Source organism: Oryx dammah, unplaced genomic scaffold (genome assembly GCF_014754425.2).
Source record: "Oryx dammah isolate SB20612 unplaced genomic scaffold, SCBI_Odam_1.1 HiC_scaffold_11058, whole genome shotgun sequence".
Lineage (NCBI taxonomy): Eukaryota > Metazoa > Chordata > Mammalia > Artiodactyla > Bovidae > Oryx > Oryx dammah.
The window spans coordinates 1,632,975-1,651,754 of NW_024080452.1; the positions used below are offsets into that span (position 1 = coordinate 1,632,975).

The 18,780-nt window shown below is 40.9% G+C and overlaps 1 protein-coding gene across 1 annotated transcript in view; it reads left to right on the plus strand.

Moving 5' to 3' along the window:
• LOC120860381 (copine-4) overlaps positions 1-18,780 on the plus strand; it is a 491,427-nt gene that overhangs the window by 426,065 nt on the left and 46,582 nt on the right. The window contains exon 7 of the mRNA XM_040236182.1: positions 11,133-11,231. Within this exon, the coding sequence (XP_040092116.1) occupies positions 11,133-11,231 (99 nt within the window). The remainder of the gene's footprint in view (positions 1-11,132; positions 11,232-18,780) is intronic.

An 18,780-nucleotide genomic window follows, 5' to 3' on the forward strand; every position in this document is an offset into this window, starting at 1 on the left:
TAGAAGGACATGCACTCATCTTCTCCTGTGATAACTCCAAAATTAAAACTCACTGCTGAACATCCATCGACAGGAGAATGTTGGATCCCACTAAGAAAAGATAACCCACGTCCAAGGGCAAAGGGAAAGCCCCACCAAGATGGAAGGAGAGGTGAAATCAAATTGAAAATCAAGCCTCATATGCACCAGAGATGCTCGGAGGGGAGGGCTCAAACAAAACCTTGTGTGCACCAGGACCCAGACCCCACAGAGACTGAACCAGAATTGTGTTTGAGTGTCTCCTGTGGAAGTACAGGTCAGCAGTGACTTGATGCAGTGGCAAGAACTCTAGGTGCAGGAGACCTGGTCACACACCCTGTGGCATAAGCCCTCTTGGAGGAGGTCACCATTAACCCCACCATAGAGCCAACAAGCAGACAGCCCACAAACTGCAGAACAATTATACCAAAGAAATTCTCTCACTATTAAGAAAGTTATAAGACCTACAACAGATTTCTCAACTTGGGGATCTAGCAAAGGGACTAAGGACCCCTAGGGAATTTGACTTTGGAGGTCAGTGGGATTTGATTACAGAACTGGGGAATCAGACTCTTGGAGGGCACAAAGAGAACCTTGTGCACACCAGGGCCCAGGAGGAAGGAGCAGTGACCCTACAAGAGACTGAGCCAGACTTGCCTGTGAGTGTCCAGGAGTCTCTGGCATGGGTTGGTGGTGGTCTGCTGCAGGGTTGGGGCACTGAGTGTGGCAGTGCATGCACAGGACCTTTTGAAGGAGGTTGCCATTATCTTCATTACTTCCACCATAGTTTGATCTCAGGTCAAACAACAGGAAGGGAACACAGCCCCACCTATCAACAGAAAATTGGAGTAAAGATTTACTGAGCATGGCCCTGCCCATCAGAACAAGACTCTTTCCCCTACAGTCTGCCTCTCCCAAAAGGACGCTCTCCCAACAGGAACAGAATGATCTCTGTTCATTTCCAAGGCGAGCCATTCAATATCACAGTAATCCAAGTCTATGCCCATCAGTAATGATGATGGTTCTATGAAGACCTACAAGACCTTCTAGAATTAACACCCCAAAAAGATGTCCGTTTCATCATAAAGGACTGGAATGCAAAAGTAGGAAGCCAAGAGATACCTGGAGTAAAAGGCAAATTTGGCCTTGGAATAAAAAATAAAGCAGGGAAAAGCCTAACAGTTTTGCCATGAGAAAACACTGGTCATAGCAAACACCCTCTTCCAACAACACAAGAGAAGACTCTACACAGGGACCTCACCAGATGGTCAATACTGAAATCAGTTTGATTATATTCTTTGCAGCCAAACATGAAGAAGCTCTATACAGTCAGCAAAAACAAGACCAGGAGCTTGTTCATGACCAGATCATGAACTCCTTATTGTAAAATTCAGACTTAACTTGAAGGAAGTAGAGAAAACAAATTATTCAGATATGATGTAAATCAAATCCCTTATGATTATACAGTGGAAATGACAAATAGATTCAAGGAATTATATCTAATAGAGAGCCTGAAGAACCATAGATGGAGGGTTGTGACATTGTACAGGAGGCAGTGATCAAGACCATCCTCAAGAAAAAGAAATGCAAAAAGCAAAATAATTGTCTGAGAAGGCCTTAAAAATAGCTGAGAAAAGAAGAGAAGGTAAAGGCAAAGGAGAAAAGGAAAGATATATCCATTTGAATGTGGAATTCCAAAGAATAGCAAGGATATATAAGAAAACCTTTGTAAGTGATCAGTGCAAAGAAATAGAGGAAAACAATAGACTGGGAAAGACTACACATCTCTTGAAGAAAATTAGAGATACAAAGGGAATATTTCATGCAAAGATGGGCACAATAAAGGAGAGAAATGGTATATACCTAACAGAAGTAGAAGATATTAAGAAGAGGTGGCAAGAATACACAGAAAAACTATACAAAAAAGACCCAGACCCAGTTATCATGACCCAGATAACTGCGATGGTGTGATCACTCACCTAGAGCCAGACATTCTGGAATGCAAAGTCAAGTGGACCTTAGGAAGCATCACTACAGAAAAAGCTAGTGGAGGTGATGGAATTCCAGTTGAGCTATTTCAAATCCTAAAAGGTTATGCTGGTAACGTGCTGCACTTAATATGCCAGCAAATTTGGAAAACTCAGCAGTGGCCACAGGACTGGAAAAGGTCAGTTTTCATCCCAATCCCAAGAAAGGTAATGCCAAAGAATGTTCAAACTACTGCACAATTGCACTTATCTCACAGGCTAGCAAAGTAATACTAAAAATTCTCCAAGCTAGGCTTCAACAGTACGTGAAGTGTGAACTTCCAGATGTTCAAGCTGGTTTTAGAAAAGGCAGAGGAATAAGAGGTCAAATTGCCAACATTCGTTGGATCATTGAAAAAGTAAGAAAATACCAAAAAACAAAAGTTTTATTGATTACACCAAAGCCTGTGACTGTGTAGATCACCAAAAACTGTGGGAAATTCTTCAAGAGATGGGAATACCAGACCACCTTACCTGCCTCCTGAGAAATCTGTACGCAGGTCAAGAAGCAACAGTTAGAACCAGACATGGAACAACAGACTGGTTCCAAATTGGGAAAGGAGTACATCAAGGCTGTATATTGTCACCCTACTTATTTAACTTATAAACAGAGTGCATCATGTGAAATGTCAGGCTGGGTGAAGCACAAGCTGGAATCAAGATTGTGGGGAGAAATACCAATAATCTCAGATATGCAGATGACACCACCCCTATGGCAGAAAGTGAAGAGGACCTAAAGAGCCTCCTGATGAAAGCGAAAGAGAAGAGTGGGAAAGCTGGCTTAAAATTGAGCTTTCAAAAAACTAAGATCATGGCATCCAGTCCCATCACTTCTTGGCAAATAGATGGGGAAACAATGGAAACAGTGAGATATTTTATTTTTGGAGGTTCCAAAATCACTGCAGATGGTAACTTCAGCCAAGAAATTAAGAGGCACTTGCTCATTGAAAGAAAAGCTATAACCAACCTAGTCAACATATTAAAAAGTAGAAAATTTACTTTGCCGACAAAGGTCCATCTAGTTGAAGCTATGGTTTTTCCAGTAGTCAGGTATGGATGTGAGAGTTAGACTATAAAGAAGGCTGAGCAGTGAAGAACTGATGCTTTTGAACTGTGGTGTTGGAGAAAACTCTTGAGAGCCCCTTGGACTACAAGGAGATCCAACCAGTCCATCCTAAAGGAAATCAGTCCTGAATGTTCATTGGAAGGACTTATGCTAAAGCTGAAACTCCAGTACTTTGGCCACTGATATGAAGAACTGAATCCTTGGAAAGACCCTGATGCTGGGAAATATTGAAGGCAGGAGAATGGGACAACAGAGGATGAGATGGTTGGATGGCATCACCAACTTGATGCATGTGAATTTGAGCAAGCTCCAGGAGTTAGTGATTGACAGGGAAGCCTGGCATGCTGCAGTCCATGGGGTCACAAAGAGTTAGACACAACTGAGCGACTGAACTGAACTGAACTGAACCCTGTGACTAATATCTGTAAACGATAACAATAATATTGTCACTTAAAGATTATTGTACAGGATTAGAGACCATAAAAACAAATTGCTTGGGTTCATATGAAATGATCAGTTAGAACAGTTGAACTTCTTTTCATTCGTAGATTACCTATTGTTAGCTGTGTAGTCTTAGAAAACTTACTTCACCTATCTGTGCCTTGGTTTCCTCATCTGTAAAATGGACATAATGATAAATTGTTCTGGGTAATACATGAATCTGGGTAAAGTATTCAGGACAGTTTCTGGCACATAGTAAGCACTATATGTGTTGTAACTATTGTAATTTGATATTTTGTGATCAGGTGGAAATTAGATAGGTAGGATACCTGGACTTCATCTCCATCCTGTAGTGGATGAACTTGTAGGAGTCACTTCCCTTCTCTTTCATTAATTCCCTTCTCTGTAAACAAGGGCATTGATAAGACCATCTATCAAGCTTAGACATTTTAAGATGATAAACTCCACTGTGAGCTTAAGAACTTGAGAAGGCCTCCTGGCTTGTAGATAGTTTTGAGCTGCTTCTTTCTCACCAGTCTGTCCAGGCTTCCTCATTGATTTACACCAAGAACACTGCCTCTGTCTCAACTTTTCTGCAGAGCAGTTGATCTGTTTACTCTTCATCAAGATGCATTCATCTGTCCGTTGCATCAGAGCTGTCATATAAGCCAGCTTCATGGCAGGGAGAGAGAGGAAAATAGTGTTTTTATATTTATGCCTCACTGTGTCTTCCTTCCTCTGGGATCCCTTCTGAAAAAGGTCAAAACAGAATTCTGCAACTGCTGTGATGAGAAATGACACTGATTGAAGAAGCAGAGCCTATGTAAGCAGTCGTGCCCACCCAAGGAGGCGGGGCCTGGAGCCCTGTAGGGCCTGACTCATCCTCCACCTCAGGTGGGCTCTGCCCCTAAAGAGAGCAAACGTCTTGAAAGTTATGGCAGCAGGTGGAAGAAGGGCAGTAACTAATGGAAGCATGACAGAAAATCTAAAAGGGGGCAGAGAAGTGATAGTTTTGCTTCAGATTCAGTGACAAACAAAAATATTATATACATTCCCTCTTGCTTTCCCTATGTTCTTTTATTATTATTATTATTATTATTATTACTTTATTTTACTTTACAATACTGTATTGGTTTTGCCATACATTGACATGAATCCACCACGAGTGTACATGAGTTCCCAAACATAAACTCCCCTCCCACCTCCCACCCTATATCATCTCTCTGGATCATCCCCGTGCACCAGCCCCAAGCATCCTGTATCCTGCATTGAACATAGACTGGCGATTCGTTTCTTACATGATAGTATACATGTTTCAATGCCATTCTCCAAAATCATCCCACCCTCTACCTCTCCCTCAGAGTCCAAAAGTCCGCTCTACACATCTGTGTCTCTTTTGCTATCTTGCATACAGGGTCATTATTACCATCTTCCTAAATTCCATATATATGTGTTAGTATACTGTATTGGTGTTTTTCTTTTTGGCTTACTTCACTCTGTATAGTCAGCTCCAGTTTCATCCATTTCATTAGAACTAATTCAAATGTATTATTTTTAATGGCTGAGTAATACTCCATTGTGTATATGTACCACTGCTTTCTTATCCATTCATCTGCTGATGGACATCTAGGTTGTTTCCATGTCCTGGCTATTATAAACAGTGCTGTGATGAACATTGGGGTACACGTGTCTCTTTCAATTCTGGTTTCCTCGGTATGTATGCCCAGCAGTGGGATTGCTGGGTCATAAGGCACTTCTATTTGCAAATTTTTAAGGAATCTCCACACTGTTCTCCATAGTGGCTGTACTAGTTTGCATTCCCACCAACAGTGTAAGAGGGTTCCCTTTTCTCCACACCCTCTCCAGCATTCATAGCTTGCAGACTTCTGGATCGCAGCCATTTTGACTGGTATAAAAGGGTACCTCACTGTGGTCTTGATCTGCATTTCTCTTATAATGAGTGATGTTGAGTATCTTTTCATGTGTTTGTTAGCCATCCGTATGTCTTCTCTGGAGAAATGTCTATTTAGTTCTTTGGCCCATTTTTTTATTGGGTCATTTATTCTTCTAGAATTGAGCTGCAGGAGTTGCTTGTATATTTTTGAGATTAGTTGTTTGTCAGTTGCTTCATTTGCTATTATATTCTCCCATTCAGAAGGCTGTCTTTTCGCCTTGCTTATATTTTCCTTTGTTGTGCAGAAGCTTTTAATTTTATTTAGATCCCATTTGTTTATTTTTGCTTTTATTTCCAGTATTCTGGGAGGTGGATCATAGAGGGTCCTGCTGTGATTTATGTCGGAGAGTGTTTTGCCTATGTTCTCCTCTAGGAGTTTTATAGTTTCTGGTCTTACGTTTAGATCTTTAATCCATTTTGAGTTTATTTTTGTGTATGGTGTTAGAAAGTGATCTAGTTTCATTCTTTTACAACTGGTTGACCAGTTTTCCAGCACCACTTGTTAAAGACATTGTCTCTACTCCATTGTATATTCTTGCCTCCTTTGTCAAAGATAAGGTGTCCATAGGTGTGTGGATTTATCTCTGGGCTTTGTATTTTGTTCCAATGATCTATATTCCTGTCTTTGTGCCAATACCATACTGTCTTGATGACTGTGGCTTTGTAGTAGAGCCTGAAGTCAGGCAAGTTGATTCCTCCAGTTCCATTCTTCTTTGTCAAGATTGCTTTGGCTATTCGAGGTTTTTTGTATTTCCATACAAATCTTGAAATTATTTGTTCTAGCTCTGTGAAAAATACCGCTGGTAGCTTGATAGGGATTGCATTGAATCTGTAGATTGCTTTGGGTTGTATACTCATTTTCAGTATATTGATTCTTCTGATCCATGAACATGGTATATTTCTCCATCTATTAGTGTCCTCTTTGATTTCTTTCATCAGTGTTTTATAATTTTATGTATATAGGTCTTTAGTTTCTTTAGGTAGATATATTCCTAAATATTTTATTCTCTTCGTTGCAATGGTGAATGGAATTGTTTCCTTAATTTCTTTTTCTACTTTCTCATTATTAGTGTATAGGAATGCAAGGGATTTCTGTGTGTTGATTTTATATCCTGCAACTTTACTATATTCATTGATTAGCTCTAGTAATTTTCTGGTGGAGTCTTTAGGGTTTTCTATGTAGAGGATCATGTCATGTGCCAACAGTGAGAGTTTTACTTATTTTCCAATTTGGATTCCTTTTATTTCTTTTTCTGCTCTGATTGCTGTGGCCAAAACTTCCAGAACTATGTTGAATAGTAGTGGTGAAAGTGGGCACCCTTGTCTTGTTCCTGACTTTAGGGGAAATGCTTTCAATTTTTCACCATTGAGGATGTTTGCTGTGGGTTTGTCATATATAGCTTTTACTGTGTTGAGGTATGTTCCTTCTATTCTTGCTTTCTGGAGAGTTTTTATCATAAATGGATGTTGAATTTTGTCAAAGGCCTTCTCTGCATCTATTGAGATAATCATATGGCTTTTATTTTTCAATTTGTTAATGTGGTGAATTACATTGATTGATTTGCGGATATTGAAGAATCCTTGCATCCCTGGGATAAAGCCCACTTGGTCATGGTGTATGATCTTTTTAATGTGTTGTTGGATTCTGTTTGCTAGAATTTTGTTAAGGATTTTTGCATCTATGTTCATCAGTGATACTGGCCTGTAGTTTTTGTGCATCCAACAAAGAAGCACCACAATATGTAAGACAAATGCTAACAAGTGTGAAAGGGGAAATTAACAATAACACAATAATAGTGGGAGACTTTAATACCCCACTCACACCTGTGGACAGATCAACTAAACAGAAAATTAACAAAGAAACGCAAACTTTAAATGATACAATAGACCAGTTAGACCTAATTGATATCTATAGGACATTTCACCCCAAAACAATGAATTTCACCGTTTTCTCAAGTGCTCACGGAACCTTCTCTAGGATAGATCACATCCTGGGCCATAAATCTAGCCTTGATAAATTCAAAAAAATCGAAAACATTCCAAGCATCTTTTCTGACCATAATGCAGTAAGATTAGATCTCAATTACAGGAGAAAAACTATTAAAAATTCCTACATATGGAGGCTGAACAACACGCTTCTGAATAACCAACAAATCACAGAAGAAATCAAAAAAGAAATCAAAATATGCATAGAAATGAATGAAAATGAAAACACAACAACCCAAAACCTGTGGGACACTATAAAAGCAGTGCTAAGAGGAAAGTTCATAGCAATACAGGCATACCTCAAGAAACAAGAAAAAAGCCAAATAAATAACCTAACTCTACACCTAAAGCAACTAGAAAAGGAAGAAATGGAGAACCCCAGAGTTAGTAGAAGGAAAGAAATCTTAAAAATTAGGGCCGAAATAAATGCAAAAGAAACAAAAGAGACCATAGCGAAAAGCAACAAAGCCAAAAGCTGGTTCTTTGAAAGGATAAATAAAATTGACAAACCATTAGCCAGACTCATCAAGAAACAAAGAGAGAAAAATCAAATCAATAAAATTAGAAACGAAAATGGAGAGATCACAACAGACAACACAGAAATACAAAGGATCATAAGAGACTACTATCCGCAATTATATGCCAATAAAATGGACAACGTGGAAGAAATGGACAAATTCTTAGAAAAGTACAACTTTCCAAAACTGAACCACAAAGAAACAGAAAGTCTTAACAGACCCATCACAAGCACGGAAATTGAAACTATAATCAGAAATCTTCCAGCAAACAAAAGCCCAGGTCCAGATGGCTGCACAGCTGAATTCTACCAAAAATTTAGCTAACACCTATCCAACTCAATCTCTTCCAGAAAATTGCAGAGGAAGGTAAACTTCCAAACTCATTCTATGAGGCCACCATCACCCTAATACCAAAACCTGACAAAGATGTCACAAAAAAAGAAAACTATATTCTTTTTTTGATTGGAGTATAATTGCTTTACAATGATGTGTTAGTTTCTGCTGTACAACAAAGTGAAATCAGCCATCAGTTCAGTTCAGTTTAGTCGCTCAGTCTTGTCCAACTCTTTGCGACCCCATGAATTGCAACACGCCAGGCCTCCCTGTCCATCACCACTCCCAGAGTTCACTCAAACTCACATCCATCCAGTCAGTGATGCCATCCAGCCATCTCATCCTCTGTCATCCCCTTTTCCTCCTGCCCCCAATCCCTCCCAGCATCAGAATCTTTTCCAATGAGTCAACTCTTCACATGAGGTGGCCAAAGTACTGGAATTTCAGCTTTAGCATCATTCCTTCCAAAGAACACCCAGGACTGATCTCCTTTAGAATGGACTGGTTGGATCTCCTTGCAGCCCAAGGGACTCTCAAGACTCTTCTCCAACACCACAGTTCAAAAGCATCAGTTCTTTGGTGCTCAGCTTTGTTCACAGTCCAACTCTCACATCCATACATGGCTACTGGAAAAACCATAGCCTTGACTAGACAGACCTTTGTTGGCAAAGTAATGTCTCTGCTTTTGAATATGCTATCTAGGTTGGTCATAGCTTTCCTTCCAAGGAGTAAGCGTCTTTTAATTTCATGGCTGCAGTCAGCCATAAGTATACATATATCTCCACCCTCTTGGACCTCTGCTCTCCCTATCCCACCCATCTAGGTCATCACAGATCACAAAGCTGAGGTCCCTGTGCTATATATACAGCAACTTCCCACTAGCTATCTATTTTACACGTGGTAGTATATACATATGTCAGTCCTACTCTCCTGCTTTTCCTATATTCTAGGGAAGAGTTAAAAAGAAACACAGTAAGACACAAGAGAGTGTAGAAAAGTCTGCTTTCTCTTCTCTTCCTCTTATTGGTTTTGACCCCTTTGCATTTTTATCTGCTTCTCCCCAAGACAGAAGACTGGGTATCTGACCATCAGACTCAGGTATCCCAGGGCTGAGTTCACTACTGGGCAAAGTTAAGAGCCTAAAAGAAAGAGCCCCAGGAACACACTTCCTTCTCTTTCTGTGTCCAAGCTGGACCAGCTTTCCTTTGCTTCTGGCTACATGTAATGACTGTGTGAGTGCCAGGGTCAGTGGGCAGGAACTGACAAAGAGAGAGAAAAACCCCTGTGGTGAGTAGCTGAGATCAGTGGACAAGTGTTTGACAGTGTGCTGTTCACAGTGTGCTTCCTGAATGATGTTACCCACTGGATGGATGTTGATAAATCCACTGTGACAGAAAATAAATGAGTAGGAATAAGGGAGATGGGAGGGGGGTTCAGGATTGGGAACACGTGTATACCCATGGTGGATTCATGTTGATGTATGGCAAAACCAATACAGTATTGTAAAGTAAAATAAAGTAAAATTTAAAAAAAAAAAAGAGAGAGAGAGAGAAAGTGAAAGTCACTCAGTCACGTCTGACTCTTTGCAACCTCAAGGACTATACAGTCCATGGAATTCTCCAGGCCAGAATACTAGAGTGGATAGCCTTTCCCTTCTCCAGAAGATCTTCCCAACCCAGGGGTTGAATCCAGGTCTCCTGAATTGCACGCAGATTCTTTACCAGCTGAGCCACAAGGGAAGCCCAGGAATAAGTTTAGGGGGAGATTATGTTTTGTTTGGGGGCATTACTTCATTTTAGGTCTGTGCAGTATCCCACAGGGTCAGAAAATAGATTTATACACCAAGTTTGCCAGGAAGGACTGACCAGCAGATTCTTCATCAAAAAAAAAAAAAAAAAAAGCCAGGATGCCCCATGTACCCCAATATTCCAGGGAAAACCTCTGAGGTAAATGTCTCATTTACTCCCTTGATCATATCTGAGGTCTGGAGTTCCTGATTGCAAATCCCTGATTTAAGATGTAGAAGTGAAATTTGAAGTGCTTGAGACCCTAGTCCAACCTCCTCACTAGAAAATATGGGGACTTCCTCTTTATCTAAGAGCATGTGAACAAGCAGAGGGGTGGCTACTGATTTAACCTGCATTACTCTGCAAAGTGTTACTTGGGAGCCCAGAAAGGAGCATTAGCACTGTTAGATGGAGCCCCCTTGTTGGAAAGTCACGTCTTAACTGTGATGTATGCATGCTTTTTAACCAATGTAACTCACCTCTCTGTTTTTCACCCATTTTCTGCTTGGGTATAATTAATGATCTCACTTTTTGGCTCTCTTGCCTTCAGAAAAAAAGAAAAAGAAAATGTGATTCATATAATCAAATCATTGCTGCCACTGTGGAAGCTACAGGCATGAACTCAGGCACCTGGTTCCATCTACAAACCACAGAGGCTCTGCTGTGGGGAAAGCATTAGTGTTGGAGTCAGGATACTTACCTTCAAATCCCAGACTTTTCATTCACTACATGGTACCTGTGGCAAGTCACTTATCTCCTTTTGGTCTTACTGAACTTATCTGAAAAGTGGCCAAATTATTAGTCACTGTTCCAGAACAGGGCTTCTAGGAGATCATGGCAAAAAATGCTAAATAAAGCCAGTGGAAATCAAAGGCGTACCTCATCCCACAGGCTGCAATCCTAGACTTTTGACCCAGAAAGTTTTCGTTCCCTTCAGCTGCTGTGGACACATTCTTAAGTTAAAAAAAAAAAAAGAAAGAAATTACTTCTTTTCTGTTGCAGTGCATAGTATGGGACTGGGACTCCAATGGCAAACATGACTTCATTGGAGAATTCACTTCAACCTTCAAGGAGATGAGAGGAGCAATGGAAGGCAAACAGGTATGTGGTGAGCCCCCTGTGGTATTTCCCCCAGACTTGCCTGTCACAATGCCTCGTTAGCACCCAGATAGAGCAGCTAGAGGTGAAATATTAGTGTATAATTAAATGAGGCCAGGAGGGAGCATGGGGGGATCCATAACCCAGGTTCTAGTGCCAACCCAGCCTACAGCAATTAGTGTGACTTTGGACAGGACCCTGCATTCCTCCACTGGCAAAGTGGAGAAGTCAAATAAGGATGGTTCAAATTTTCTTTAGCTCTGTAGCCCTGGACAAGTGACTTAGTCTCTCTGTGCCTCAGCTTTCTCACTTAAAAAAAAAAATAATAAGGTGATAATGGTACCTACCTGTGAAGACTACATGAGATAATTCATGATTCGCACTTGGCAGGGTGTCTTCACTTACAAAATATGTACTATTGTTATTATCTAGTGGCAGTATTTTTTCCAGCTCTACATTTCCATAACCTGATAGCATTAATTACACATTTAATGCTTTGGACAAATTGGTTCCTTCAAGTTTGAATTTTGGGCACCAGATTTTCAGTTAGTCTCACCATTTCATTCTTACACTCTTGATATCAAGACATAAATCTGAACACTGTCACAAACCACAGGGGCACATAGGGATTTCACTGCATCATGCAGAAGCCTGCCCCTTCTCTGGGTATCTTTCAGGCACCTGTACTTTGATGGATACATACATGCATCTATTATTCAGTTGCTGTCTTCTGGACCCTGACCATGTAACTTCTGCTCTGACCTGTTCAGGGTTCACCGCCCAATTTCAGTTGAAGAACCTGAATCTCTTTGCTTGAGAGCTTTTTCTGGCTGCTGAATCCTGCTCTGCACCTGCCAACAGCAGGCTGAATGTGTCAGGGAAGATGTACATATTTCAGACAGCTGCCCTCAAAAAATAGCTAGTGGTAAGCAGGATATAACACCCCATCTCTATTGCCATTCAGGCAGCAGAACTCTGAGGTGTGCTCTGAGCAGCTGCCCACAGCTCACCAGCAGGGACTGGCCTGGCTGACAATGGAGTCCCTGACTTGATCACACGCCCCTGTTTGGCTGCTTCCCTCTCCCAGTTCCCCACTTTTCTACACTTGTTTCCTGGAAATACCTACTAGATGAATTGTTGTTCTTGTTGTTGTTGTGCAGTTGCTAAGTCATGTGTGACTCTTTGTGACTCCATTGACTGCAGCACATCAGGCTCCTCTGTCTTCCACTATCTCCTGGAGTTTGCTCAAATTCATGTCTATTGAGTCAGTGATGCTATCTAACCAGCTCATCTTCTGCCACCACTTTCTCCTTTTGCCTTCTTTCCCAGCATCTTTCCCAGGATCAAGTCTTTTCCAGTGAGTCAGCTCTTCATATCAAGTGGCCAAAGTACTGAAGCTTCAGCACCAGTCTTTCCTATGAATATTCAGGGTTGATTTCCTTCAGGATTGACTGGTTTGATCTCCTTGTGGTCCAAGGAACTCAAGAGTCTTCTCCAGTACCGCAAATCAAAAGCATCTATTCTTCAGGGCTCAACCCCTTCTTTATGGTCCAGCTCTCACATCCATTTATGACTACTGGATAAACCATAGTTTTGACTATATTGACCTTTGTTGGCAAAGTGATGTTTCTCCTTTTTAATACACAGTCTAGGTTTGTCATAACTGTCCTTACAAGGAGCAAGCATCTTTTAATTTCATGGGTACAGTCACCATCCACAGTGATTTTGGAGACCAAGAAAATAAAATCTGTCACTGTCTCTACTTTTCCCCCTTCTATTTGCCATGAACTGATGAGACCAAATGCCATGATCTTCATTTTTTGAATGTTGAGTTCTAAACCAGCTTTTTTACTCTCCTCTTTCACCTTCATCAAGAGGCTCTTTAGTTTCTCTTCACTTTTGGTCACTAGAGTGGTATCATCTGCATATCTTAGGTTGTTGATATTTCTCCTGGAAATCTTGATTACAGCTTGTAATTCATCTAGCCCAGCATTTCACATGATGTACTCTGCATCTAAGTGAAATAAGCAGGGTGACAATATACAGCCTTGTCATACTCCCTTCCCAGTTTTGAACCAGTCCATTGTTCCATGTCCTGTTCGAACTGTGCTTCTTGACCCACACACAGGTTTCTCAGGAGACAGATAAGGTGGTCTGGTTCTCCTATCTCTTTAAGAACTTCCATAGTTTGTTGTGATTCACACAGTCAAAGGCTTTAGCACAGTCAATGAAACAGAAGTAGCTGTTTTTCTAGAACTCCCTTGCTTTCCCCATGATCCAATGAAAGTTGGCAATTTGATCTCTGGTTCCTCTGCTTCTTCAAAACCCAGATTGTATATCTGGAAATTATCAGTTCACATACTGCTGAAGCCTAGCTTGAAGAATTTTGAGCACAACTTTGTTAGCATGTGAAATCAGCACAATTTTATGGTAGTTTGAATATTCTTTGGTATTTCCCTTCTTTGGGATTGGAATGAAAGCTGACCTTTTCTAATCCTATAGCCACTGCTGAGTTTTTCCAAATTTGCTGGCATATTGAGTACAACACCTTAACAGCATCATCGTTTAGGATTTTAAATAGCTCAGCTACTTGAATTTAAATCTTTGCTTCAACATTAGCTTCTGGAAGAACTCAAACCAAGATATCTGCCATCCTTACTCTGGGACCACTAGACTCATAGACCAGAAAAGAGTGATAGCAAAGAAAGACCTTTTCTGTAAGGGATAAGACTCTGTGCCTGGTCTTCTCAGAATTACTACTCAGGGAAAATGTCCCAACTCATTCTTCAAGTCTCTCCTTTCATATATAAGTCAAGATTTAACCAGACTGGATGGACATAATTAATATCCTTTAGGATCAAAGGCTTAATCAGAATCAGACCATTTGTTGAATACCTTTCTTTGGCCTGAGAAGTCAAGTGCAGTTCTCCACATAGCTTCCACAACCTGCTATATATACTGTTGTATACCCAGCATTGCAAGAAATTTGTCAGATAGAGGCCTTCACCCATGAGCAGGCTTTCTGAGTTTTAGGACTATAATTAAAACCAACAGTAAGCTATAAATAAAGTGACTCCCCAAATAACTAGGAACTTATCCAGAGATAATGTTGGTTCTTTGAATGCACAAGACAAGGCCCTGCTGAGTTAATATCTAGAGTTTTTACCAAGTTTTGCCTTGTTCTCCTTTACAAAGAGAAATAAACAAACCAATAAACATGGGAAACATTACATCTTTAGAATGCTGGGAACATATTAAAATTAAGATTATAGCATACATCACAATTGAAGCATACTGAAGTCTGATGCTTTAAAACAAACAAGAAAGAGTCTTTAAGTGCCTCTGAGGAAATGGATCATATGTTCTTGTTCAGACATTAAGATGTGTCCAGATCTCTGCAGCCCCATGGACTGCAGCATGCTAGGCTTCCCAGTCTTTCACTATCTCCCTGAGTTTGCTCCAGTTCATGTCCATTTAGTCAGTGATGCCATCAGATCATCTCATCTTCTGTCATTCCCTTTTCCTCCTGACCTCAATCTGTCCCAGTATCAGAGTGTTTTCCAATGAGTTGACTCTCCACATCAGGTGGCTAAAGTGCTGGAGATTTAGCTTTAGTATCAGTCCTTCCAATGAATATTCAGGGTTGATTTCCCTCAGGATTGACTGGTTTGATCTCCTTGCTGCCCAAGGGACTCTGAGAAGTCTTTTCCAACACCACAATTTGAAAGCATCAATTCTTCAGCACTCAGCCCCTTCTCTATGGTCCAACTCTCACATCTGTATGTGACTACTGGAAAAACCACAACTTTGACTATGTGGACCCTGTTGGCAAAGTGATGTCTCTCCTTTTTTAATACACTGTCTAGGTTTGAACTGTGGTGTTGGAGAAGACTCTTGAGAGTCCCTTGGACTGCAATGAGATCCAATCAGTCAATCTTAAAGGAAATCAGTTCTGAATATTCATTGGAAGGACTGATGCTGAAGCTGTCCAATACTTTGGCCACCTGATGTGAAGAACTGACTCACTGAAAAAGACCCTGATGCTGGAAAAGACTGGAGATGGGAGGAGAAGGGGACAACAGAGGATGAGATAGTTGGATGGCATCATCGACTCAATGGACAGGAATTTGAGTAGGCTCCAGGAGTTGGTGATGGACAGGGAAGCCTGGCATGCTGCAGTCCATGGGGTTGCAAAGAGCTGGATATGACTGAGCGACTGAACTGATCTGAACTAGGTTTGTCATATCTTTTCTTCCAAGGAGCAAGCATCATTTAATTTCATGGCTGTAGTCATGGTGTGCACTGATTGTGGAGCCTAGGAAAAGGAAATCTGCCAATGGTTCTACACTTTTCCCCTTCTATTAGCCATGAAGTGATGAATTAATCTTTTCAATGTTGAGTTTTAAGCCAGCTTTTCACTCTCCTCTTTCACCCTCAAGAGGCCCTTTAATTCCTCTTTGCTTTCTGCCATTGAACTGGTATCATCTGCATATCTGAGGTTGTTGATATTTCTCCTGGGAATCTTGATTCCAGCTTGTGCTTCATCTAGCCCAGCATTTTTGCATGATGTACTCTGTATATAAGTTAAATAAGCAGGCTGACAATATACAGCCTTGACATACTCCTTTCCCAATCTGGACCCTAGTACATTGTTCCATGTCCAGTTTGAATTGTTACTTCTTGAACTTCTTGACCTCCAGTTTCTTGGGAAGCAGGTAAAGGTGGTGTAGTAGTATTTCCATTTCTTGAAGAATTTTCCACAGCTTGTTGTGATTCACACAAAAGCTTTCACCTAGTCAATAAAGCAGAAGTAGATTTTTTCTGTAATTCCCTTTTTCTGTGATCCAGTGCATTTTGGCAATTTGATCTCTGGTTCCTTTGCCTTTTCTAAATCCAGCTTGTATATCTGGAAGTTCTCAGTTTATGTAGTGTTGAAGCCTAGCTTGAAGGAATTTGAGCAATACCTTGAGGATGTGAGATGAGCGCAATTATACAGTAGTTTGAACATTCTTTGGCGTTGCTTTCTTTAAGATTGGAATGAAAACTGAATTTTTCCAGACCTGTGGCCATTGCTGAGTTTTCTAAATTTGCTTCCATAATAAGTGCAGTACTTTAACAGCATTCATTTTTTAAGATTTTAAATAAAACAACTGGAATTCCATCGCCTCCACTAGCTTTGTCTGTAGTAATGCTTCCTAAGGCCTACTTGACTTCACACTACAGGATGCCTGGTCCAGGTGAGTTTCCACACTATCGTGGTTATCCAAGTCGTTAAGGCCTTTTTTTGTATAGTTCTTCTGTGTATTCTTGCCACCTCTTTTAATCTCTTCTGCTTCTGTTAGTTCCTTGCCATTTCTTTCCTTTATTGTGCACCATCCTTGCAAGAAATGTTTCCTTGGTATCTCCAATTTGCTTGAAGAGATCACTAGTCTTTCCCATTCTATAATTTTCCTCTGTTACTTTGCATTATTCACTTAAGAAGTTTTCTAATGTCTCCTTGCTATTCTCTAGAACTATGCATTCAGTTGGCTATATCTTTCCCTATCTCCTTTGCCTTTTGTTCTTCTTCTTTTCTCAGCTATTTACAAAGCCTCCTCAGACAACCATTTTGCCTTCTTGGCATTTCTTTTTCTCTGAGATGGTTTTGGTCACCACCTCCTGTACAATATTATGAAAAGCTGTCCATAGTTCTTCAGGCACTCTGTCTCCCATATCTAATCCCTTGAATCTATCTGTCTCCTCTACCAGAGTAAGACCCAGTTTTCACCACAGTCAATGTCTCCCATCAGGAAGCTTGCCTCGTATCCTCATCCATCAGAAGGCAGACAGAATAAGCAAGAACTACAATATCACTGCCTTTGGAATGAACACAAAAATCACAGAAAGCTAACCAAAATGATCACATGGACCACAGCCTTGTGTAACTCGATGAAGCTATGAGCCAGGCCATCCAGGGCCACCCAAGATGGACAGGTCATAGTGGAGAATTCTGACAAAATGTGTTTCACTAGAGAAGGGAATGGCAAATCACGTCAGTGTTCTTGCCTCAAGAAACCCATGAATAGTATGAAAAGGCAAAAATATATGACACCTGAAGATGAGCCCCTGCCCAGGTCGGTAGGTATGCTATGGGGAAGAGTGGAGAAATAGCTCCAGAAGGAATGAAGAGGCTGGGCCAAAGCAGAAACAACACTCAGTTGTGGATGTGTTACCACTAGGTCAAAGTAAAATCTAATGCAGTAAAGAATAACGCTGCATAGGCACCTGGAATGTTAGGTCCATGAACTGGATGTGGTCAAGCAGGAGATGGCAAGATTGAACACTGACATCTTAGAACTAAATGAGCTAAAATGGATGGGAATGGGTGAGTTTAATTCACATGACCATTATATTGCCTACTGTGGGCAACAATCCTTTAGAAGAAATGGAGTATCCCTCACAGTCAATGTACTGTGTGCTTAGTTGCTCAGTCATGTCTGACTTTTTGCGACCCCATGGACTGCAGCCTGCCAGGCTCCTCTGTCCATGGGGATTCTCTCCAGGCAAAAATATGGGAGTGGGTGGTCATGACCTCCTCCAGGGGATCTTCCCAACCCAGGGATTGAACCCAGATCTCCCACATTGCAGGAGGATTCTTTACAGTCTGAGCCACCAGGGAAGCCCAAGAATACTGGAGTGGGTAGCCTATCCCTTCTCCAGGGGATCTTCCCAACGCAGGAATCGAATCAGGGTCTCCTGCACCGCAGGCAGATTCTTTACCAGCTGAGCAACCAAGGAAGCCCAATAAGAGTCTAAAATGCAGTACTTGGGTGCAATCTCAAAAACAACAGAATGATCTCGGGTTTTGTTTTCAAGCAAACCCTTCATCACAGTAATCCAAATCTATACCCCAACAACTGATGCCAAGCTGAAGTTGACAAGTTCTATGAAGACATACAGCACCTTCTAGAACTAACACTAAAAAAAGGTGTCCTTTTCATCATAAGGGGTTGGAATGCAAAAGTAGGAAGTCAAGAGATACCCAGATTAACATGCAAGTTTGGCCTTGAGGTACAAAATAAAGGAGGACAAAGGCTAACAGAGTTTTTGTCAAGAGAACAGGCCGATCATAGCATATACACTTTGCCAACAACCCTAGTGATGACTCTACAAATGGACATCATCTGATGGTCAATATCAAAATCAGATTGACTATGTTCTTTGCAGCCAAAGGTGGAGAATCTCTTTGCAGGCATTGAAAACAAGATCTTGGAGCTAACTGTGGCTCAGATCATAAACTACTTATTGCAAAATTCAGGCTTAAATAGAAAAAAGTAGGGAAAACCACTAGGCCATTCAGATATGACCCAAATAAAATCCCTTATGATTTTACAATGGAGTTGACAAATAGATTCAAGGGATTAGATCTGGTAGACAGAGTGCCTGAAGAACTATGGACAGAAGTTCATAACACTGTACAGGAGTCAGTGACCAAAACCATCCCCAAGAAAAAGAAATGCACAAGGGCAAAGTGGTTGTCTGAGGAGGCTTTACAAATACCTGAGAAAAGAAG